Source organism: Carassius carassius, chromosome 12 (genome assembly GCF_963082965.1).
Source record: "Carassius carassius chromosome 12, fCarCar2.1, whole genome shotgun sequence".
NCBI classification, from domain to species: Eukaryota; Metazoa; Chordata; class Actinopteri; order Cypriniformes; family Cyprinidae; genus Carassius; species Carassius carassius.
Genome location: NC_081766.1, coordinates 16,494,210 through 16,520,156, shown reverse-complemented (window position 1 = coordinate 16,520,156; position 25,947 = coordinate 16,494,210). Strand labels below are relative to the sequence as shown.

At 36.3% G+C, this 25,947-nt stretch overlaps 2 protein-coding genes across 2 annotated transcripts in view; both read left to right on the top strand.

Moving 5' to 3' along the window:
* The window catches only part of LOC132154935 (glutamate receptor ionotropic, NMDA 3B-like), a 61,679-nt gene extending 57,914 nt beyond the window's left edge, over nt 1-3,765 (top strand). The window contains exons 8-9 of the mRNA XM_059563668.1: nt 193-263; nt 3,048-3,765. Of these exons, the coding sequence (XP_059419651.1) occupies nt 193-263; nt 3,048-3,597 (621 nt within the window). The 3' untranslated portion in view covers nt 3,598-3,765. The remainder of the gene's footprint in view (nt 1-192; nt 264-3,047) is intronic.
* A 7,302-nt stretch (nt 3,766-11,067) lies between these two features.
* On the top strand, nt 11,068-24,989 carry LOC132154933 (phospholipid phosphatase-related protein type 3-like). Its single transcript, XM_059563667.1, has 8 exons — nt 11,068-11,522; nt 14,631-14,734; nt 15,662-15,847; nt 16,092-16,221; nt 16,861-17,056; nt 20,465-20,522; nt 22,094-22,267; nt 23,002-24,989. The coding sequence occupies exons 1-8, from the start codon at nt 11,495-11,497 to the stop codon at nt 24,277-24,279; spliced, it is 2,154 nt and encodes a 717-aa protein (XP_059419650.1). The 5' UTR covers nt 11,068-11,494; the 3' UTR covers nt 24,280-24,989.
* The last annotated feature ends 958 nt before the right edge of the window (nt 24,990-25,947 follow it).

The window sequence follows — 25,947 nt, the reverse complement described above, 5'->3', positions numbered from 1 at the left end:
TTCACTCTTGTCTCTTTTGAATCTTATTCAAGAAAGCATGTTGCCATCATACACACAGGTGTATCTGCTCCCTCTAGTGTTAGGAAGCTGAAAGCACAAGTCATTAGGCTAAATGTGGTAGGAGTATCTTGTATTTGATTATGTATATACTGCATATGACTGTTGTTCTGAGTCCTTTTTGTATTTCTACAGAAAATCCACCGTGCATTAAATATGGGTTGTGATGATGAGAGGAAATCAGAGTTTGAGAGTAGTGACAGATGGTAAGTTAGGATTATTGTGTAATAATTTGGCAAATTACCAAACTTTCATAAAAGTGCAATGGAATGTTGTAATTCTCCTCATTGAAGTTTAGACTTATGTTGTTGTCAAATTACTGCAATTTATTAAATGGCTCTCTGGAATTCTGGAATGGGTCTATTCTGATGGCTAGTTAGCGGCATGCTTTGGTCAAATATTTCTGTATAATGAACACTAATCTATATAATTGTTCATCGTCACAGGCAAACAATCTACAATAATATGTAGTTGTGCTAGTCGTGTGCCTCTCATATCATTCAATTAACCCTTAATACATTCTTAAATAATTTCATTAAGATATATTTTTATTTATTTATTTGCTAAGCGGCCATTTAACCCTGTAAAGACATGAAGTAATAGTCAAAAAATATACATTTTTATTGAAACTTTAGACAAAATATGTTTAAAAAGTATGTTTTGTTGTTGTTGTTGTTTTATTATTATATTTGATCAGGCTATATACTACTCTACAATATAAAACGTATTTTTTACATTTATTTTATAAATATCTGAACATATTTCACAGCTAAAAGACATGGGTACAAACTGAAGGGGGGCTTTTGTAAAATGATATTAAAAATATACTATAAATTATTTTTACTTTAAAAAAAGAGTAAAAACTTTCAATCAATCAACAGAAGGCATGTAATAGATGTGCAAAATGTGCAAAATCCTTTTCTCAGCAAAGTTTTGATTATGTTGATTATGAAATTTAGAGACCTTGGAATTTTGTACAACCCGAATTCCGGAAAAGTTGGGACGTTTTTTAAATTTTAATAAAATTAAATCTAAAGGAATTTCAAATCACATGAGCCAATATTTTATTCACAATAGAACATAGATAACGTAGCAAATGTTTAAACTGAGAAATTTTACACTTTTATCCACTTAATTAGCTCATTTAAAATTTAATGCCTGCTACAGGTCTCAAAAAAGTTGGCACGGGGGCAACAAATGGCTAAAAAAGCAAGCAATTTTGAAAAGATTCAGCTGGGAGAACATCTAGTGATTAATTAAGTTAATTGATATCAGGTCTGTAACATGATTAGCTATAAAAGCTTTGTCTTAGAGAAGCAGAGTCTCTCAGCAGTAAAGATGGGCAGAGGCTCTCCAATCTGTGAAAGACTGCGTAAAAAAATTGTGGAAAACTTTAAAAACAATGTTCCTCAACGTCAAATTGCAAAGGCTTTGCAAATCTCATCATCTACAGTGCATAACATCATCAAAAGATTCAGAGAAACTGGAGAAATCTCTGTGCGTAAGGGACAAGGCCGGAGACCTTTATTGGATGCCCGTGGTCTTCGGGCTCTCAGACGACACTGCATCACTCATCGGCATGATTGTGTAAATGACATTGCTAAATGGGCCCAGGAATACTTTCAGAAACCACTGTCGGTAAACACAATCCGCCGTGCCATCAGCAGATGCCAACTAAAGCTCTATCATGCAAAAAGGAAGCCATATGTGAACATGGTCCAGAAGCGCCGTCGTGTCCTGTGGGCCAAGGCTCATTTAAAATGGACTATTTCAAAGTGGAATAGTGTTTTATGGTCAGACGAGTCCAAATTTGACATTCTTGTTGGAAATCACGGACGCCGTGTCCTCCGGGCTAAAGAGGAGGGAGACCTCCCAGCATGTTATCAGCGTTCAGTTCAAAAGCCAGCATCTCTGATGGTATGGGGGTGCATAAGTGCATACGGTATGGGCAGCTTGCACGTTTTGGAAGGCTCTGTGAATGCTGAAAGGTATATAAAGGTTTTAGAGAAACATATGCTTCCCTCCAAACAACGTCTATTTCAGGGAAGGCCTTGTTTATTTCAGCAGGACAATGCAAAACCACATACTGCAGCTATAACAACAGCATGGCTTCGTCGTAGAAGAGTCCGGGTGCTAACCTGGCCTGCCTGCAGTCCAGATCTTTCACCTATAGAGAACATTTGGCGCATCATTAAACGAAAAATACGTCAAAGACGACCACGAACTCTTCAGCAGCTGGAAATCTATATAAGGCAAGAATGGGACCAAATTCCAACAGCAAAACTCCAGCAACTCATAGCCTCAATGCCCAGACGTCTTCAAACTGTTTTGAAAAGAAAAGGAGATGCTACACCATGGTAAACATGCCCCGTCCCAACTATTTTGAGACCTGTAGCAGAAATCAAAATTGAAATGAGCTCATTTTGTGCATAAAATTGTAAACTTTCTCAGTTTAAACATTTGCTATGTTATCTATGTTCTATTGTGAATAAAATATTGGCTCATGTGATTTGAAAGTCTTTTAGTTTTCATTTTATTAAAATTTAAAAAACGTCCCAACTTTTCCGGAATTCGGGTTGTATATCAAATATGATAGAGTAAGCTTTATGGGGTTAATAAGTTGTATGATGAACAGTTAGCCAGTCACATAATAGACTGACACAGGATCACCTCGTCACTCTTTATTTTGAGGTCATGGCCAGCTGACTGTACACCATCAATTGCATACTGTGTATAATAAAAAAATATATTGTTTTGAACTTTGAACTAATGTGTGCAATTAGTGTTTTTTTTTTAAATACCCCTAAGAAAGAAATTATAACACAGAGGACAAAAATCAATATTGTACTCTCCAGGTAAAAGCGAGTAGATACTGTTTCATTAATGGCATATTGAAGAGGCTCTGTGTTTCCATTGATTGTGGGGTCTGTTTGTGAATTGCTGTGTCCCTGCATCTTGTAAAACTGATTGCTGCTGTGTTTTCCTCTCAGTCCCACCTTGTGTCTGTCAGAGAACTGTAATCTCCACCGCCTGCCACCCTCCACTTCTTCTCCTCCACCCTCCACCTCCTCAACTTCCCCTTCCACTTCTACAACCAAGTGGAACAATCAGAGCGGCAAGGTCGGTCGAGAGAACAAAGAGCATAACAAGCATGTCCACTTCAACTTGGAGACTCTCAACAGCTACCAACTCCAAGCTCCGCCCACTGGGTCAGAAAGGGGCAGGCGGGGGTTGGTGGGAAGCCCACCCACCCAGTTGTGTTCCAACGGCGGTCCTAATCCCAGTCTCAGCCTGGTGCTCTCACCCCCGGCCTCTTCTGGACTCTCAACACCATGGGAAGAGGAGCTGCAGGAGCTTCAAGGGAGGATTGAGGAGTTTCGCGGCCAGCTCAGGGCCGCCCTGGCCAGACGAGCCGAGCTCCAGCGGACCCTGGTCAGACAGCGGCTCAGTCAATCTCAAACAAGCTCAGAATCTAATTCCAGCACCACCACGATAACCACCACCAACACCCTGACCAAAGACATCAACAAGGGGAAGTGATGTACGGTACATGTCAGGAAACTCACAAAGGCAGTGGCTATGAGGGGATACGGGACATCCTCTCACCTGAGAATTCACGCCACGCTGTTTTCCGCTTTCTCTTTTCTCAATGATTGCTGGAGTGCTGCAGTGATGGATGAAACACTCTCTGATGGTGATTCAGTGTGTAATCCTTTAGCAACTTCTGGGAATAAAGGCACAAAGGGATTTTTTTTATCAGTCTTCATGGTCAGTTTAAGGGTTGATACAATTATCATTTCTGAGGAGGAACTAATTACTGGATTTGCAAACGTTTGGAAGGTTAATAACACCAGGGTTTGAGGCTTGAGGCACAAGTTAACTAGACATCCATGAGCAGAACTATATTCAAAGAATTTCATGCAGAAATTCAGAGTCTATCCACATTTTCTGCTATTTTTGAGGTGTTTTCTATACAACCATTGACAGAAATGGTCTGAAATGAATTCAAATTACAGAATAAATAATTGAAATCCTGGCCACAAAGAATTAATTCCCACAAATTATTTACATTTTATTTCATTTCCATTCCCTCATTTTAGTTCAGTTGTGGCCAATGTGTACTAATTAGCTCTCTTATTTTAGTTAAAGTATGGCCACATTTTAGTAATTTCCTCCCTCGTTTTAATTAAAACGAGAAAAACTAATTAGTACAACATAGCTATGTTTTTAACTATTAGTATGATATAATCTATTACAGATAAACGTGGTACTAAAAGACCATGTAAAAATAAAATGTACCGTGGTTGATTGTTTTACAGGTCAATCAGGTAGACTCTTCTTGTCTGAATGGGCAGTTCTTTGCCAAAATAAGCTGCCATGGACCAAACTTTAAATTTGAATTAAACCATTACTTATCTTGCTGTGGTGTACTTTTTCCACACTTATAATGTTTGAATAAATATATAATTTGCTTGTGTGTTTTAATGGTGATAAAATATTATTCTGTTTGAGCTGTTTGATCCTCAAATGTCACAGGCCTATATATATATATATACATACATACATATATATATATATATATAATCTAAATGTTATGAGGTCTGATGATAAAATGAGTTATTGCATTTACTATTATTAATAAGCATTTTTAAATAAATATTTATTAATGAAATCAGTTTCACTTTTAGCAACTGGTTTGCAACATTGGTTTGTGAAGTCACTAAACATTAAGTTCATTTGCACTAGTTATTATGTTAGTTATTATTTCTGTAAAATATGTGACTGCCACCTTTTACGCTTGATTCAATGGCAAATTTACAAAATGAGGTTAACAGCCTGAAATATTGGTTGTAGCTGTCAAACTCTTCCACTATTGCAAGATGATGGTGTTGTCGCATTCCTTTTCAGAATGAACTTCAAAGTAAGTTTTTAGAGCAAACTGTCTGAGGAGGAGACTGTCTGATAGACGAGCAGCCAGCTTCCACTGGGACACTGATGAACAATGACCTCGTTATGTTATGAGTTGCTGTGTTTTTAGTTTTGTGTTTTGAGTATGCTTGGCTGGGCATTATGGGTTTTTGATAAAAAAAAAATTTTTTTTTAAAGTTAGTGTCAGTGTTTGACAGTCCTTACTAGTCTTAGAGCGTAAGTGTGTTTCAGCCTAAATTCTTAGTTTGAATCCATGTGACATAACCTGATTTGGGAAGAAGGCAAAATGGAAAAAAAGTGTCTGCTTGTGTCTACCAATCAAAACACTTTAGAATGAGTTGTGAATTATTACAAGGTTTAATTGAAGGTTGATTTAATTAAAGTTCTCATGAGAATACAAGAACATTGTCAAAATTGTGAGAAAACTACTTTGTTACATCAGGATCTCAAGAAAACAACTTCTGTTATGTTGAAATCACAAAAAAACAAGTATTTTGTTACATCAAGCTAATTTTTTAATGTTAATATTATTATATCATGATCATTAGTAAACAACTTGGATGCTATACTTTATTAGAGTAACTAAAATACTTTTTAAATTATACCTGACAATTAAAATAATTAAAATCAAGTTTATTTGTGTAGTGCTTTTCGCAATAAATTAAGTTTCAAAGCAGCATCACATGCATGTTTTAATGTTACAGTCAGGAAATACTGTTATAAATCAGAAATTAATGTGTCAAAGTAATGCCCAAATGGCAGTAATATACAGCTATGAGAGCAATTATATTTAGTAAACATCATGTATTCCATAATGATGTTACGCAATGATAAGCTTGTGATTTTGATGATACAATATAAGGATAATAAGGAAATAAATGTAAGTATAAAATGTAATTTGTCATAACTATAGTCATTCATCACTGAGATCATTGTGTCAGTTTTTGTCTTCGATCTAATAATTGTAGCTCTGCTATGACTATTGCTTGTCATTCTCGTGAGCCTCATGCTATAGCCTTTAGCTGTAGTGCCACCCTGCTGCTACAGTTTACACAACATGACCTGAGCGAGAGCTGCCATATGTCAGTGCTTCATACCCCTCACAGCCTGACACCAAGTGCTTTCAAGAGAAAAATCTGGGTCCATTATTAATAATTGTAGTTGCTAGCTCAAATCTATTATCTTAATAATACTAATACAAATATTAAAAGAAAAGACAGAAGATGGCTGTGAGAAATAACGTCTCAATGAGAAATTTCAATTCTAGTTTTAAGAGATTTGTGAATGGTGCACATGTACAGGGAAATGAAAGGCAAACTTTGAATGGATGCTTCAACACTGGATCCATCATCCAGAGACATAGATTTTTCTTCAACTGCTACACAGATGCATGCAGCTATCCATCTAGTTCTAGCTGGATGGCCTGCAGTGCACAGATCTATGTTTACTCAGCAGAAGTCTAAGCCTGAGTGAAAAACATCACCTTCAACCCAAACAGGCACATTATTATTTGTTATATTTAACTGACAGGACACCTCAGCCAGATAACATAGCTTTAATAGCCCAATGGTTCGAACCTCACCCCACTGGAAGTCACATACATACATGAATCATACACATACATTTTTCATTAATTCATACCCAGACCTTTCTATTAATGAAATGCATTTTCGCAGGTCATTGTGTGGGATTATTACTGTCTTGTATAGAGTCTTTTGTTTTGTATACTGTTTTATCCGTGCTTATGATAGAACCACAAATGTAACATCACCTATACCATGGTATCTATGAATTCGTACTTTGATGATCTAAAGTGTATATTATATGTTGATACCTATGCAACATATTAGTGTTCTAAGAATAGTTAACGCTTGTTCAATGGCCAAGTCAAAGCAAGTATCATACATTTAACTTAACAGTTTAGTATAAGCTGTAGACCCCAATGTAAAACGGTGCTGATGGTTTCACTCAGGTGGTTAACTGACTCATTTTCCATAGCTGCATTCTCCGTTTCATTAATCCACTTTTATGTATGCGTGAGTGTGTGTATGTTTTGGATAATGCACTAGTACTGTAAGAGAGTGATATTCTGTGGCCACGAAAATATCATTTCTTTGTGTTGTGTACACTGAATGTTTGCTGGACGAACAGATTAGTTGATGATAATACTATTTCTGCTACAGTTACTACTGGCAGCTAAGATAAATAATTGTATTTAATTATAATTATTTATGGACATTTCCCTTTTGAGTGAATTTGCTACAGTTGATTGATTGATTGATTGATTGATTGATTGATTGATAAAAAGAATCATTGTAGATCCATAAATTATGGCGACAATCTTAATGCAAACATTCAGCATTCACACAGTGACATACAATTTACCCTCATATAATTGTGGCCCTTATTTTCCTGTTTTCTGTTTCCTTTTCATGTCTGTAGTTCACTTGTAGTTCATACTCACATTATTTATTTAAAACCATTTGTTTGACTTTCAACAAAAATGACAGCAAACAAATAAAATAAAATAATTATGATTGCAAATTATGATAATGGGTGCAGCATGAAGCTTTTGTTTTCAGTTTCACAACTTCTCTTCTGTTAGAAGCAATGTTTAAAAACATAATGTAATACTTGTTTTGGTTTTTCAATCACATTGACTGAATTGTTTCCTCCAGAAAAACTATTTTAATGTAATTGCATCACTTCTGCAAGTTTGTTAAAAGGATTCCACGCCAGACTCACAGCTGTGATGGCAGGCTCCTGCCAAAAGGGGTCTCCAGTTCTGTTTTGCGGTAGTGAGAGCAAAAACATCCTAGAGTTTGCCTAAAAATGAGCTTGTGAATGAAACACCATTCCTTTCTTATTTCTTTTAGCGATAACAGAAATGACGACTCAGAGAAAAAAAGGAGGAATGTTCATACCAAGAACAATAAGGATAAATATATTTATACATTTATGTTATTATCATTATAGCTGTGGTGTGGACGTCTTTGTTGTCATATAATTAGAACAATTATTAAGACTTTATTATGGCCATTGTTATAGTTATCGTCCTTGGTGTAAATGGGTCTTCACCTGGTAATAAAATGGCATTATAATATTCCTCAGATTTGTGCATGTGATTCAAGAGATGCGGTAGGTCTATTTACAGTCCTTTTTATTCTGTTTTATTTGGTTATGTTTGTTCTGTCAACCAAAATCTCTCCATAATCTTATCAGCAATGGTGTCACTATGATGTCATGCGTCCACCAAAACAGGACACACAGGCAGAGAGCTGAATGCTCATGAAAAGAATGGAAATGCCAGTGGACTTATACCTTGACGTATGAGCCGGTCCCTTACCACACATTTAAGCAGCTCTTATTTATTTTATGCATGGTCATATGAGGCAAAAAATAAATTATGATACAATCATGCAGTGCTAGTCTATAAAATGAACCTGGGAGGCCAGAGCAGTATATTTGGACACAATAATTAGGACACTTGTCAGAATACAAGCCGATCCCAAAAGCATTCACCTGAGATGACTCCACAAAGGTCTTTTTTTTTAAAAGAGAGAAGCTCTTGAATACTGTGACTTGGAGAAGCTGCAAGGTCTAGCAGCACCTTATCATCCATTTTGAGTATGTAATAAGTCTGTATGACATTGATGAAAGCGTGAAACATGTGGTGAAGGCAGTCGAGCCACATAGGGTGTGTGACTAATTGGCCAGAGAGGACGTGGGGAGTGAGGCTGGATGGCTGACTGATGATTGTATTAACTCTCTGCAGCTGGGCCCAGTCCTGAGGTATAGAGGACTGCTCAAGAGGCCTCATACAGTCTCCTGGGAAACTAACAGTAAGCGCAGTGCTTAGACCAGACCCCCCTATTCTTCTAGTGTGGGAGAGGAGGTAAATAGGGGGAGGAGCTGATTTCATTCTTTACCCCTTGCTTCAGTTCTCTGGTATGGCACATTTGGAGCAATGGAGCATAGATTTTGCAGTATGGTTTTAGATTTGTTTTTGTATTAGAGTCTATATATATATATGTATGTATATATATATATATATATATATTTTTTTTTTTTTTTTTTTTTTTTTTTTATGTATTTTATGTATTTGATGTATTTTATATATTTTTGTGGGACTCATTAAGTCTCATTATTAAACTGAAATTCTTGAATCTTTTTTATTTTTTTTGCCACAAAATCTCTGTTGTTATTATTATTATTTTTAAACAAATACATTATCATTAATGCCAATGTGGCGTAAAGAACATGTAGAATGACACTTTGTTATCACAAGAAACCCATAAAAGAGAGAATCTGTTTTGACTATTGTGACTGTTGTTACAATTTTTACAAATATTACATATTTTGACATATTTTAACATTTTTTAAATTAATACGACTACAGTACATTTATTTGTTCATTAAAATTTCATTATACAACATTAATAATTTATTATGTTAATAAATTGACAACAGGAAAAAAAATCGTTTTTCATGAATACATTATGCATGTATTTAAAAAAAAAAAAAAGTATCATCATTGTTGATCATATCAAACATCCATATTTGTCTTTGGCAAATAAACACTAAAAACCAAATTTGGTATGCATGCATATACACACATGCACAGGTCCAATGCCTTTATTTTTGCAAGCACATATCTACAAATGTGAGCATAATCAACATGCTCCTGAACACTAGTTGTTTCTCTTATATTCATTCTTCCCCATTCACTTTAAAATGGCTGTGGAACACCACAAGTGTGACTTTGTGCCATTTATTTATTTATTTAGTTTACAAAATAAAAGCATTTCCAACCAAACTTCCTGATTAAACATTAAAGCACACTAATAGGATAAACAGTTCAAATTTTCATATTTTTTTTATCTCACAAAAAAAAATATTCATAAAAAAAATGTTTTTGTTTTATTTTTACTCAAAAATTAGGTGCCTACTCTCAGATATATAAGGCCTACTATTAAACAGATGCTCATAGAAACACAAAAAGTCAGTCCTAAATAAAAGAAAACAAGTTGACAAAAAGATTGAAACCAATATTTGGTGATAATAAAGCATAATGAGATATTTATAAGCAACTGAATGTAGGCCATTCATTTTTGACTGGGAACACCACAAATGTTCCTTTTGCAATTTTGTACAAAAATAAAAGCATTTCAAAACTAAATTCCTTATTAAACAATAAAGAACAGTAGTGTGATAAACAGTGCAAAATTTAATCATTTATCATCTCATATTATGACAATTATACATAAAGATGCTTTTTTTCACAAAGAATTAGGTACCTACTCTACTCACAGAAAAATGAGGCCTACGATTAATCAGAGGCAAACAGAAACACAAAACCAGTCCTAAATGAAAGAAAACAAGTTTACAAAAATGTGATAATCTAGCATAATGAGAGATGTATACGCAATTGTTGGATGCCGGTCATTTTTGACCGGGAACATCACGATTTTAACCTGAATCAAGAACAACCAAAGGGTTAAATAAAGATATATAGCTCTTGCATTTTGCTCTTTTATAAGATGGGGATATGAGTATGTTTTATCATATCTTAATTATGTATGTTCCATCTTCCTAATAAACCTAAACAGATATCAGCAACATACCAAAAAATGCTGCAGAAAACACATAATAACCATAGACAGTCTTCCTATGATTCTAGGAGGATGCAAGATTCACTCAAGCAAAGAGCAGCGAGAAGCGAGCGCGCGTCTGCGATGACGCGCTGACATGTTCTCACTACTGAGAGCGTGCTGCCTGCGCCATGTGCTGCTGTCCGCTTCTGACGGGAAGCATACCTAGACACAATTGGAGCGCGTGGTCCAAAAGCAGTCCCACCCCAAACAAATAAGCCTCATACTTATGGGTCTAACGAGGGTCCACACAAGACATTTGCTCCGTTAAGAATATCTAAAAGTACAGATAACGTCCAGCACGATGGAGCAGTCGATGCACATGCACAAAGAGAGGAGAGAATTAACCCTTGCGGTCGTGAACTGAACTCCCGTACAATCTGTCGCGTCTCTTTTGTTACACATTACGGGTTTGATGACTGAAAATAAGTAGAGGTTACGATGCTCTCCGCGTGCTTGTGTTAAAAAGTGGACCGCCCTCCTCCCTCATATATGTCCCCTCCCTCAAGAAACCCCCTTCCTAGTAGCCTTTTGTGTTGATGGTCCCCTACACAGTCACTGCATTCCTGTTTCGTTTGCTATCTGCTCATCCGAGACTCGAGGTCTGTATTTGAGATCTCCATGAGAAAGTAGCCCGATTGCGAGGAAATTACTCACATTTACTTCTGGGACTTTGCTACGTTTTAAGTGGAGTGTCCAGCTCCATTCATACTTTTATCCGTCCACATACCTTCAGCGGACGAGGGGAAGTGAACACAAAGATATTTTGTACAAGCGTGAAATGGATTAAGTCGCACTGAGGAAAGCTGGAGCACCACAGACGAACCAAGCGACGGCGAAGGGGTCGGAGGGAGTCGATGAATTTCCAACATCACCGAGAAAGAGGTGAGATATCAGCGTCTGTCTGATGACCGACCGAGCCTGTTCCTGGGAGCCCTTAAACAGCAGACATGCTGAAACCTGACATGCAGAATCCAGATTTTGTGGCGGGTTTGTAGATTTATTTTCTGAAATGCACATTAAATATAAAAAAGTTTATTTTTAGCATTAGGCTGGGTGTCTCTGAACGACATCCCAGAAAAATTCATGACACCATTTCAGGAGAGAGAGTGTGAGATGGTAACTGACCACGAGGACATTTTGAAATGCCAAATCTGCTAGAAAAAAAATAACGAAAATATTAATATTCTATTTAATCAGGGCTTGGATATAAAATATACAATTAGTGTTAGAAAACAAAGAAAATATAATTGTAGCGTGAAATCTCGTGTGCTCTATTCAGCACAATTCAGACCGTCTTCATCCCTAATGTACATCTGATGTAGCCATGTGTTAAGAGCACTGCTCAGTCACGGTTTCAGTACCATGTAGTGGACAGCGGCGCAGCTGGTACAGTAGATCACTGATTAAAGTGTGGGAAATGTGTGTGTCTTGGGGGGGGGGGGGGCGATGTTGGGGTTCTTGGTCTTCAGACGGTCAGAATCTTAGCCCTCCCCCTCCTCCACAGAGAGTCAAGACAAAAACTGAAATATTTTCAAAAACAACATTTATATATGTATATATATATATATATATATATATATATATATATATATATATATATAAAGCTAAAATCATTAAAGAGTGAACTAAAAGCTCATGAACAAAAGTTGCGTTCACCCAAGCAAGTAACCATAGCAACAGTACTACATAGCTCAAGTTATGCATCGACGAATTATAAACAGTTATAATATTATTATATTATATTACAATTATTATATTACGACAATTATAAAGTCTTAATAATCGTTTAATAACATAGCTTAGTTACATGAGAATTATATGTACAGTACAATTTGTAGAAACTTTCTGTAAAGTTGCTTTGCAACGATTTGTATCGTGAAAAGCGCTGTACAAATAAACTTGAATTGAATTGAATATGAGAATAGTGAAAACGACACATCACTTTCAGATCGATGAACGATAAAAAAATTATAAAAAAGAAAAAAGAAATTATATGGAAAAAAGTGCTCATTTAAAATTCCTGCAGGATTATTGAAGTAAAAATAACAAAAACTAATTTTTGAATCTACGTACATAACATGCAAACATTAAACACAATATAAATTTGCAATAAGAAAAAAAAAATTCTAAATCATATTTACTATTTTAATTAAAATGCTAATTTCTGTTTTGGTGTTGAGGAAGGGACATCAGATTTACTGACATATGACAATAATAATAATAATAAATAAATGATGCTGATAAAAAGACTGCAGTACATCACAAGTGGATTTCCAAGTTGAAAACAGCTACATTGCTTTCATACTTTGAGAAATGAAAAAATTTGTTACTCAAATTTCACAACCCACTAATGTACCTATAAATCAATTCCTTCAATTCACTGTGGGCTTTTTACAATATCTTGTCTGGAGACTCTCTTTCAAGTTCCTTTCGAATTTCTTTTTCCAGTTTTGAGTCAGGAACACTGGAAAGGTTGGATCATTTTAAGTTTAAAGGAGTTTAAAAACCTCTCCTTTCTCTACGTTTAGTATACGTATTTATTCAGTACCAACTTCCCACCAGCTCTGAAATATTGCTGAAGAGACTCACAGACCAACTTGATTGCTGCTTTATTGCTAAGCTCCTTTTATTTGCCAGCCAGAAACTCTTTAACAGCATAGACTTGAGTCTGTTCATTCCCAGCCCTCTCTTTATCCCCCTCTCTCTTTAGAAACAAACAAAGTTGTGCAGGATAAATAGTCCCCTCTCTCCTGAAAAGAGCCTTCTTTGTTTGTGCAGTGTGAGGCGTGGAAGCTGATAGGGCCACCATGTGTCACCCAACTTTCATTAGCTGTCTGTCTGGAGAGAGATGAGGCTTTTCAGGCTTTTGCATGCTAAGTCAATACTGAATTCCACAAGGTAACTCCAGTAAGGGAAGCTTAGTCACTGATCTGTTAGGTGGCCATATGTAGAACTGAACATTTACAGTGCTAATAGTCACAGCAGTGGTTTTAATCTGATACTAGGCAGCAGTATTGAATCCTGATATTGACTGGCTATACAGTCTACCTCATCAAATACCACCACAATGTTGTAATATCATCAAAAAACATTAATCTCAACATTTCTGGTTGGACTGGATTTATGTTTAATAAAGCTCTGCTTTTGAACCCCTTCAGACATCACAGAACATCTTGAACAGATTATATTTTGTGTCATTGAAAGTACTGCCCTTGCCAACTTTAGAGGTCTTTTTTATTTATAGCCCCAAAGACCAGTGTATTTTATTACATGCATGAGGATATGGGTTTATGAGCCTTTTATCACAGCATGGCTTGCTTTCCAATACATTAACATTAACGATATAACAAAAAAATTATAATAATCATTTAAAATGCAACATTATACATTACATTTGTTTGTATGTAATAATGTGTCATTTAAACTAAATAGTGATGAGACATATTAAAGATGTAACTTTATCTTTAATGACTCTTTAATGGGTGTATTCATTTTACACTCCCTGTATCTGCCTTTGTGTCCACCCATCCACATCAGATCCACAGAATATTTGCTCTCTTAGCAAAGCAAATTACAAACATGCCAAGTGATCCATTTACCAGGCGCATCTGAATACTTAGATATTCCCAAGACCATTTGAGGTTGAGCTGAATAAAAGTTGCAGGATATTTAATACCACAAGCATAGACACAGATTTCTTTCAATAGACCTTCAGGTTAGTGCCCTATTTTGTTTTTGAGAGGAATGAAAATGTGACTGTGAGGCATAGAGTACATGTCTCGTTGCCATACAAAAAAAAAAAGAAAATAACTTTAAGAAGTCAAAAAAAAAACTTGAGTTGTGAAAATTGTGGTTTAAGACCTTTACAGAGTGCAAAGACATTGTATTCATCAGTGTTATATTCAATATGTCATCTAACCTGATTAAGGTCTATAACATGCACATCTAGTAAATATCATCTGTTGGATCTTATTCTGTTCTCACTTTTAGATTTTACACGACCAAACACCAAAATGATGTCTCCAAAAGACAAGCCCAAGAAGAAGCCTCCCAAAGACAGCATGACACTGCTGCCATGTTTCTACTTTGTGGAGGTACTTATGAGCTCACTGTGTTTCAGTTATTGTGGGAAAAACTTTGACAATCTCTATGAGGCTTCTTTATCCTGCCGATGAACTGCCTAAATAATAGCTTGACATGTTCTGCATCAATGCCTTATCTTATGAGAAGAGTCATCTGCATAGAATGCGATTTATATGTTGCTTTGAGTTACAATATGATATGTGATGAAACTTAACAGTATGAGCCTGAAAAATGAAATGTGGATATTATCCTGTATGTAGGTGATGTCAAGAACATGTGGTTAAAAGGTTTAACCAGGATTTCAGAAAAGGATTATTCAGACTTAAACTTCTTCATTCCTATTCAATGTGATAATACTGATGTAAAACTCTCAAGAAAATAGTTGAAACATGAAACATCAAAGGAAAATGTTACTAGTTACTACTGGACCTAATTTAATGTTTACGTAATTATTTAGACACTTAAGTCGCACTTAAGATATCTGAATATCATCACACTTGCTTGAATGTCATTAAATTGGATTTAAAACAATTATAATAAGTAGTCTCACGTTTTACTGGTTGTATAAAGTCAGTTCCTCTCAAGCTCACACAGAAATCATGTTTAGTTACGATAGGTGTAGTTAATGTACATTAATGTTTGAAAATCTAAAATAGTTCAAATTCTTTTTTTTTCTTTTTGAAAGAAGATAATAGAAAGTTTGAAGCATGTATTTTTTTTTCTTTCAAACAAATGCTATATTTTGTTATTTCCAAGGCATTCATGCATTTTTAAGCTTGGTTTAAGTGTTCAAATATTTTTGGGACCACTGTATGCATAATACTGTTTTCATGAATAATTCATGAATGCAGTAAATGTTGACTGATTACTCCTTCCATTATCCTCTCCAGTGCCACCTTTCCCATAACCCAACTATTCTTCTTTTTCTTACCTTTTAGCTGCCAATAGTGGCATCCTCCATGATCTCGCTTTACTTCTTGGAGTTGACAGATGTATTACAGCCAGCCAAAGTTGGGTTCCGTTGCCATGACCGCACACTGAGCATGCCCTATGTAGAAACGGGAGACGAGCTCATCCCTCTGCTCATGCTGCTCAGCCTGGCCTTTGCTGGCCCTGCAGCGTCTGTGAGTGTTCATACTCTATTCATAAACAGCCTAACCTATTTATCTCACTCTTTATATACTGTGAATATTACACAAAATCCTGTTACTCTATTCACTGATGCAATGTGGACAGTAACAGAATTGAAGCAGCAGTGAATTGCATGGTCAAGTTTTAACATCTTGTTTAAAGCATTATTAAACACTTGACAGATTGGATTTCTGTTGCTTCAGGCAGCTCTCATTCTTCTGTGCGTTTTTGGCTTAGATCATGCTGGGTGAGGCCTTGATGTACTGCATGCAGTCCAAACTGAAGATTCGCCCTGGTTCAGAAGGGAGTATAAATGCAGGAGGCTGTAGCTTTAACTCCTTTTTACGCCGAACAGTGCGCTTTGTGGGTATGTTAAAAGATACTTCAGTGTTGAACAATTTACAATTAAACAATATATGGGGTCAAATGTTTAACAGTAACATTTTATAATGACAAATCTACAAAGAAATTTTAGGTCTGTCTCAGTTCATATCACATGCATTACTGATTTTATTTCTAAGCTGGCCCTTTAAAAACATCCCACAAATGGTCAATCAATATGCTTCATGATTATAGAAACATTCCTAAGTTGACATGGCTAATGCCAGCCACACACACAAAAATATTCTAAAACCAATTTGTTGAGCATACTCAATATTTGTAATAAGGAGTTTAAGGTTAAAGTTAGAATTCACAGTATATGCACATAATTAAAATACATATGCAAATAGTACGTATTTGTATGGTACACATACAAAAAAAAAAAGCTTTAAATGACCCACTAGATTTCTTATTCTTAGTTTTAATACTCAGGAGTTAGGACCTCTTCTGACTTCTTACATTTATTATTCATACACTGACAGCTTTCAGACATTTTTACTGGTTTTTCTATTTTGGTAGAAGCATATGGTCGACTGTTGGCTATGTAAGAGTCACACAGATAAACAAAAACAAGTCTGGCCCTCTTCACACATTTCCACACTAACAGTTTCCCATCCTCTCACAGGTGTTCATGTGTTTGGGCTGTGCGCCACTGCATTGGTGACTGACGTTATCCAGCTGGCCACTGGTTATCATGCTCCCTTCTTCCTAACAGTGTGCAAACCCAACTACACAATGCTGGGTGTGGCCTGCGATAAAAACCCCTACATAACCCAGGACATCTGCTCCGGCCGGGACCAGTATGCCATCCTGTCAGCAAGGTGAATATACTAAAACAGCACCATGCTTTCTCACATATGCCTGGGTATATTCATTTTGTTGTCGTGTTTAGACTGTTACATGATTTGCATATTATATTTCCATATATGTGCTAAAACACATAGTATTGTTTATTTCTATGCAATCCACATGCACAATTTATCCCTGTAGTGTTGCATATCCAATGTGTGGACTAAACAGGATAAAAAATATATTCTTATGTACATTTCAAGTTTTAAGTTTCTATCCCATTGCAGTGTTTCCCTACAAGGATTACATAAGCCTGCATATAAAATAATCACACACCCACTGTGTAACATCGTGAAAGGCAATCAATTATGTCTTGAGGTTTAACACATCTTGACAAAAGTTCTAGATCAGTCCAATCAGACCTGAACGTCCATAAAACATCTTAATCAAGTGTACATCACAAACAATAACACATTATTTGTGGACATATGCCAAAAAGAAGCATGTTCTGATTTAGCACATTTTATTGTTTTTGAACAGTTTAGCATCTGTTAACCAAACTAAAATACCAATTACAAAATACTGAATTATTATATAAAGGGATAGTTTACCAAAAAAGGAAAATTCTGTCATTTACTCACCCTCGTGTTTCAAACCTGTATACCTTTCTATGTTCTGACGATATTGTTTTCACGTTTGCTTTACTGGGTCAATGACAAATAAGAATCTTCAAGATGATAAAAATCTATTTAAAAAATTAGTTTTTCAATGTAATCTTTGTATCCATTTTGGATTTCTGAAATAAGTTTACAGGCCTACCATTTTCGTCAGAAATATGATTTAATTAGGGTCATCACTGAATAAAAAGAGCTGAAATACTCAATCTTGAAGTCCATTATTATTGTCAAAAATTTCTATTTTCTCAGTATTTGTTTATTAATGTTTTTATTAATTGCATTTATTTTTAAATACTTTAATCATATAAATAATATTAAGAATATTATATTTGAACGTGGCATAACCACCTTGCAGGAGCCATTGTTGTCATGTGACAAGAAAATCATAAAACATAGAAGACCCTAATCATAAAATATGTTTGAAATCATTGCTATTTATAAAATCAAAGTAGCGTAAATTATGTTAAACTATATAGAACCGACATGAATTCAAATATTACATTTCTGAGAATGCGTTCACGTGTTTTACGTGATAAAATAAATTTTATAATGTCTTTATTAATCTTGTCATTGACTTACACAGTTGTCTTATAAACACAAAGATATTTGGAAGAATATTTGTAACCAAGCAGATCTCACAATCGATTAACTGCCATTGTAGGAAAAATGATTATGATCGTAACATGAGGGTGAGAAAATTATGACTATTTTCATTTTTGGGTGAACTATCCCTTAAACACATTACAGTTGTTTGGCTCATTTCTTGTAACCTCCACCCTCAGCTCTTCCTGGAGCGAGCTTCAGGTGTTCTGCCATCGCTGCATCAGTCTCAGAGACTCCACCTCTTCACAGCAGCTGAGGGAAGAAAATATATTTATTTTTTAAATAAATAAAACAAAAAAATTTGAAATAAATGACATGCACTTATTTTCCAAAATATCTTTATGGTCTACAGCTAAAAAATAAATAAATAAATAAAAAACCTTGGAACAAGACGAATGATTCATGAATGAAACATTAGAAATAGGTAATCAACATGCATTAGATTTATTTTTATTATATAAAAGATGTGTTTTAATGTGTTGCCGTAGAGAAACACCCTTAACTGGGTGTGTAACTGTGAGAAAGTGAACAGGACATTTCTGATAAGACAGGAGGGCTGTGATGTCCCCTGAGTAATTAATTAAAGCGTACCAATAAAAATTACATAAATAAGTAACTTTTAGCCTACTAACGTTAGCGAGTTTTAGCCATACTCAGTGAATTTCAGTTGACAACGTGGGCATCATTTCTCTCCGTTCCTTCGTGTCAAACAAGTAAAACCCAAGCACGTTAATCAAATAATACAAAATGTACTTACCCAACAGTAGATTTTATATAATATATATCGATACATCTCCCTCCTCGAGTACTCTTCGAGTCCTCACCGGGAACCGGAAGACCCCGAGATCTCGCGAGATGATCAATCCTATTGCGGGATTTTGTAAAATCACGAAAAAAAAATTTATTCTTTTTTTTTTTAAATCACGAAATATATTACTATGTTTTGTGTCTACAGTACATCTTGGCAGGACCGTTTTTGGTAATTACATACAACTCAGACCGCATAGATTCCATAAAAATAATAACAATGAATACATAAAACAGGTTGAAATGATGACTAAATTGTAGCATGGCAATCACTTAACCACACTGGGCAGTTTGTCATTATAATTTATTTAAACAAGATAAAGTAAATATATTTACTTTGTATAAAAATATTTTTTTCCCTGTCTTGCTTGGACGTCTTTTCACAACCATGACGAGACGTGTAAAAGACGTCAGTGGACGTCTATTCACAACCTCTTTAAAACCTCTTAAAAACTACTTGGTGCACTTAAATAAATTATTGCAGTATTAATCAAGGTGTAAGCACAGCTTTCGCATAGTCCACAAGGATTTCATAGACATAGAGGGTCACAATGGACGTGTAATGCACGTGTTAAAGACGTCAAATAGTGACGTCCTCTCACAACCGATTCACAACACGGGTAAATATTGAACTACACGCAGCTAAAAGTCAAAGTAACAATTATACATGCAACCCCATAGAACTATAGACATGTACAAACATATCTGAATGCATTTTTAGAAAATGTTCTGTGTTACATATTTCTACCGATTTATGCCGTCATACCGCGACTATTTTTGGGCGGGTCCACAACGACGTCGCCGTCGGACCAATGTTTGCTGGGTACTTTGTGCACTTTAATTATTGCAGTATTAATCCAGGTGTAAGCACAGCTTTTGCATATTCCACAAGGATTTCATAGAGGGTCACGATGGACGTGTAATGCACGTGTAAAAGACGTCAAATAGTGACGTCCTCTCACAACCGATTCACAACACGGGTAAATATTGAACTACACGCAGCTAAAAGTCAAAGTAATAATTATACATGCAACCCCATAGAACTATAGACATGTACAAACATATCTGAATGCATTTTTAGGAAATATTTCTACCGATTCATGCCGTCCTACCGCGACTATTTTTGGCCGGGCACACGACATCGCCGTCGGACCAATGTTTGTTGGGAAGTTATGGAACAGATATAAAATTGTGTTTTGCTCACTGAAGTGTAGCACTTTCCTCCTGCATCTCTTCCTTGGCTCATTTACATTTCTTCCTGACATGCTAAAACTCTTGGCTGGTCTCTGGAATAATTCATTTGATGTGTTACGGAAGTCGCCGTCCTCTTTTTTTCTGTCTCTGTGTTATCAGGAAAACTTTCCCCTCCCAGCACGCCACACTGTCTGGCTTCGCAGCCGTCTACATCTCTGTAAGCATTTCTCTTTACTTTTCTCAGGGAACTTTGATTTAAAAATGATCTGATGCAAAATACTTGTACTGGTACTTGTACTGTGATCACTAAGCTAGCATTGTTATCAGAAGGATAAGCATTAAGTAGCGCAGAATCTTGCCAACTGCTGACTGACCTCTGCTGATTTCCTAAAAAGTGTAGGGTATATAGGCCACAGCCAACTTGTTGTCTCCCAGCTATAGAGCCTGAGATGTTCATTAGTCTTCTTTTGTTAGCAACGCCTCACTGAACTCAATGTGGGATTCCAACTGTTAATGAAGTCATTCTCTCTGGACAGTTAAGAGAGACAGTCAAGCTGCTGTAACAGCATTTGGAGTATTTGGGGTAATTATAATTGAAATTAGTGTTACCCTGTAGAATTTAATTGGCTGACCTTAAAAAAAGCATGCAGAGCAGTAACTGTAAAAATAAATTAAACGGAGGTAATTGAGTCAAGAAAAGTGGACTAGGAATTGTATGTCTTTCCCCATGAGAGTATGTGGGTCTCAAATATCAAACTTAACCGTTTAAGTAAAATTAAGTTTCTGGACTAATTTTTTATATTTAACTCTTAGATTATGTGATTAAAGTATCACTTTTTTTACTTAATTACTTATTGAATTAGCTCTAAATTCTATTTTTTTTAAAGTATCATATTTTAGCATATGGAATGGAAGGGAAATTATGCCTGAACAATGTTTTTGAACAAGCCTGATAAAATAAAACATAAAAAAACAGTTATAATTAATAATTATATAGTTACAGTTATAGTTATAGTTATAAATAATTAATTCTTACATAAAAAAATCAAATGTCCTTATAAATTCCCATGCTTAAGCATTAATATGAAAATTGTTCTAGTTTATTCCCCCTACCCTCAGTTTTGTACTTGATCATTTTGAGTTACTACTAGGGCTGGTAAGTGATAACATTTTTTTATCTAATTAATTACATGATGTGGTGATTAATTAATCTAATTAATCGCGTATTAAATTTGGAGAAATTACTCTGAAAAGATTATTTAAAGTAATTGTTGTGCAAAGCATCAAACAGAGATTACTAAAAGTAGGTTCAGCAAGAAATATTTAGTACATTTATAAAATCTATTACATATACTCTTTTGAACCATGTGAGTAAATGACAGAATTGTCAGTTTTGCTTGGGTGAATTATAACTTTAATAATTTATTTTCTTAATTGTTTTATTATTACTATGAAAATATTAAATTATTTCTTTAATGAAATGATACTCTAAATAATAAACTAAAACTGCCACACCGCAGTACTTTGATACACCAATCATCTGTGCTGCGCCACTTCAAAGCCAACGCTAAATTACCAGCCCTAGTTACTACTATTTAAAACCTTTATTTAATGGACTTTAAAGGACTGTAAAACTTTACAGTTTACAGTGAAACATAAACTTCATTAAAACAAAGAAGAACAGTGAAACCCCAAATTTTAAGTAGAAAAGGAAAGTTTCATTTAAGATCTTTTTTTCCAGGTTTCATTTGTGTCATATTGTTGTGATACTCATGTTTCTCTACTCAGATGTACTTCAATGCCACCATATCGGACAGTACCAAGCTGCTGAAGCCTGTGCTGGTGTTTGCGTTTGCTATAGCAGCAGCCCTGGCAAGCTTGACCCAGATCACCCAGTATCGAAGCCACCCGATTGACGTCTATGTGGGCTTAGTGATTGGGGCTGGCATCGCTATTTATCTAGTGAGTCTTTGTTTTTAGTTTGCCTCTCCAAGCTACTTTTGCTTTGACAGCTTGATTTTTGGGTTAGCAGAGGATATCAAGACTTATATATCTTCCTCTTTTCAGTGTTTTATAATCTGACGACTGCAAGCTCTATATTTAGGATTTATTTTCTATTAGAGGAAGAGAAATCCTCAAGGATTCATCAGGAACAATTTCACAGCTCCTTTTCAGTCTTTCCATGTCATCTTTTTGCTTAGTCCCTTTCCTCTGATATGCTTTTGTGTAATAATGTCTCTAACCTGTCAAGTGGGTTAAAACTATTTCTAAAAATGTAATTTACATTACAATAGTGAATAGGTAATAAAAAAAAGTAAACTGACAAAACGTGAAAGTAATAAAACGTAAGCTCTGTAGCACTGAATAACAAAAAGTGTTTCATTTTTACAGTAAAAATACAATAAAATACAAAATAAACTAAATACATTTTCGTGAATCAAAAAAAAATGACCCTGTCAGTGGAAAACTTTCCCAGATTCGTAAAAAGCTAATATACCAGCAAAGCAAGAACTAACTCTCTATTATTATTGGCCAGTGTTCTTATGTGAACTGTTCAATAAGCACATGTGAGTATAATGTGTAAATATATTTGATGTATGTGCAATCTAGTTAATTTGTCTTCATGAGGTAGAAATCTCAGATTAATCAGTGGACTTCCATTAACCTTTAAATAACAACTGTTTCTTACTCTCCAGGCACTATATGCAGTGGGGAACTTTAAGTCCAATGAAGAATCCACCCCCAGGCCACTGAAGCAGCCCCCTCCTCCACAAAAAGATCCTCTAAGAGAACTGACACAGCGTGGACATGACTCTGTGTATCAAAAGGCTCATGCTTCTGAAAGCAATGATGAGCTATCAGCCCCACCACATGTTGCTGGCCTGAACCGTAAGGTTCATAGAGAGAAGGCATCAATGGGCAGCCTAAAGAGAGCTAGTGCAGATGTTGAACTCTTGGCTCCTCGCAGCCCAATGGGAAAGGAGACCATGGTGACCTTCAGTAACACACTGCCCCGTGCTAACACCAGTGCTATGGAAGAGCCTGCTCAGCGTCACATGACCTTCCACGTGCCAATGGACTCTCAGCGCTCTAAACAGCTGGTGTCCGAATGGAAGCAGAAATCAATAGAGATGCATAGTCTCACCTTGAGGGATGAGGAAGAGGAAGAAGGAGCAACTACAGAGGGAGTTGACGGAGTTGAGGGAGAAGCTTCAGAGGATCTGGGCATGCCGATCTCCCTTTATCTTACCGTGCAAGCAGGAGGTGCCAGGGCAATGATACCTCAGAGGCCCGGTGCCCTGCAGTTGGTTCATATCCCAGAGGAAGCTACCAGACCACCACCAGTGTCACCTAAAAGCGCCACCACACGGGCTAAATGGCTGTCCATGACGGAGAAAGGAGGTCCAGTACCAGCTGCCACACCAGAACCTCCACGGCTGCCCAACCAGCCACGGGTTATGCAGGTCATTGCCATGTCTAAACACGGTCCGGGTAGCATCTCTACACCAAAGTCCTCCGAGACCGCCTCGTCCTGTGCCACCTCCAGCACCGGCTCAGAGTCTCCGTACTACCGCATCCCTTCGGAGCAAGACAGAAGCAGCATTGTCATGGTAGACACTCGTGCTCCACATCACCCAGTAGTCCGTCTTTCTTCAGGCAACAGTAACACATGGGATTGGAGGAGCACCTCCAATGGCAGCACTGAGGTTCACGAGACCAGTCGGACTTTCCCCAGGCAGGAATGCATCCGTGATTATCGTCCCATGAAAACGGACTCATTCTGCTCCTCTACCAGTGATCCTGACCCAGGGATCCTGCCTCCACCACCTCATCCTGACCTGCTTCTCGACAGCAGTCTCAGTCAAGTTTCCTCGCTTTACCGTAAGTCCTCAATTACAGCTAAAGACTGGGAGCCTGGGCAGCCTCACCCAGAGCCGGACCACTTCTTTAAGAACTTGCAAACAAACAGATAATTTCAAGACTGAGGATGTTACTGTAGGCCAAAGCAGGGACACTACAGACTTCTTTTGAGAGGGACCCAATGTGAATAATTGTATTTTCAGTGGACGTACCTTTTTGGTTACCTCACATCAAGCATCTGGGGTTTATTAGTGCATCTGAGCACCAAAAGGATCACACAGACTTGAGAAGGTGTACAGTACATGCACAATCTGTAAGGAAAGATGACCTACAAACCTCAAAACATGAAATACAAAATCAAGTTGTGATTGATACATTAAGGGTTTCTGTTCTTTTCCATCTTTGTGAATTTGAAATGCAGAAAATGTTTTCCCATTCAAGAAGTTCTCATGAACCAAGACATAACAACTAACAATATTTACATTAGAGGTTTCATTCATACACAAAGACTTACATTGTATGTACAAGAAGAACTAGTGTTTCAGACTCATTGGTGACATTTTTATTGTGGGAATATGAACAGGTAAGCAGTCTCATCGTTTTGCTGTATATGGAATCAGTTTTAAGTAGGCCTAGTCACTTTCTCATTTTTATACAAAAATAAGTACTCTGCTTGTGTGTACGTGTTGCATGTGTGTTTATTTATGTGTCTTTTTGACTTTGGGTGGACTGTTATATATAAGCAGGGATGATCTCCTTCATTTTTCCTTTCCTGTTAAGTTTTTTGTAACAAACTTTGAAAAATAAATTTGTTATAATCCTGTCTGCTTTTAATCCGAGAAGCTAATGAATTCTGATAATCGTTTTGTGTCAAAATCATTGATTTTCTCAGACATTTTGAGGAACAAGTGTCTGAGAACAGTATTAAAATATATACAGAGTATTAAAATATATACAGAGTATTAAATATATATATTTTTTTTTTCTTTCTTTTTTTCAGAACATCAACAACAAAAACAACCCATGCATTTATGCCTACCACTAATAACGGCATGCATTCATTTTTTATTTTATTTTATATATGTTTATATTTTAAAAAAATCAATAATTTATTATTTAGAGAAAACTGTCAATTCAAGTCAGTTCATTGTTGATTCAGTGATGTCATCGTCCAGCTCAGTTCAGTTTTTTTCCAAGAGTGTCTGTACAGTCAAGTCAACAATTTTGCCAGAAACTGTGTCCCCAACTAAGCAAGCCAAAGGTGACAGTGGCAAGGAACCAAAACTCCATCTGTGACAGAAATGGAGGGGGAAAAAACACTTGGGAGAAACCAGGCTCAGTCAGGGGACCAATTCTCCTTTGGCCAGATGAAACCAGCATTGTGTGGTTTAATTCCAGGCTGCAACACATGTCAGATTGAGCAGATTGAGTCTTGTGCCGATGACCAATAAGGTCTTCACAGGGGATCTGTCTCTAGGATTTGTCTAGTTGACATGGTCTCCACTGACATTCATGGCTGTAGAGGCCATCTCTAGGTGCTGATCCACCATCTGGACTGGATACAGGCAGACTTGATCCAGGGTACTGCAGTGACCATCTGACAAACTGATATTAATGTAGATGCCATTCTTCTAACAATGTAACAATTACATCGGGTGTTATGAGAAGTGTTCCTGGTTCCGGTTGACCTATGTAGCCTAACAATCTTTTCAATTAAAGAAAAGTGATCATGTGTTATGTGTATGCCATGTTAAAGAGATTGGTCTTTAATCTAAATTTAA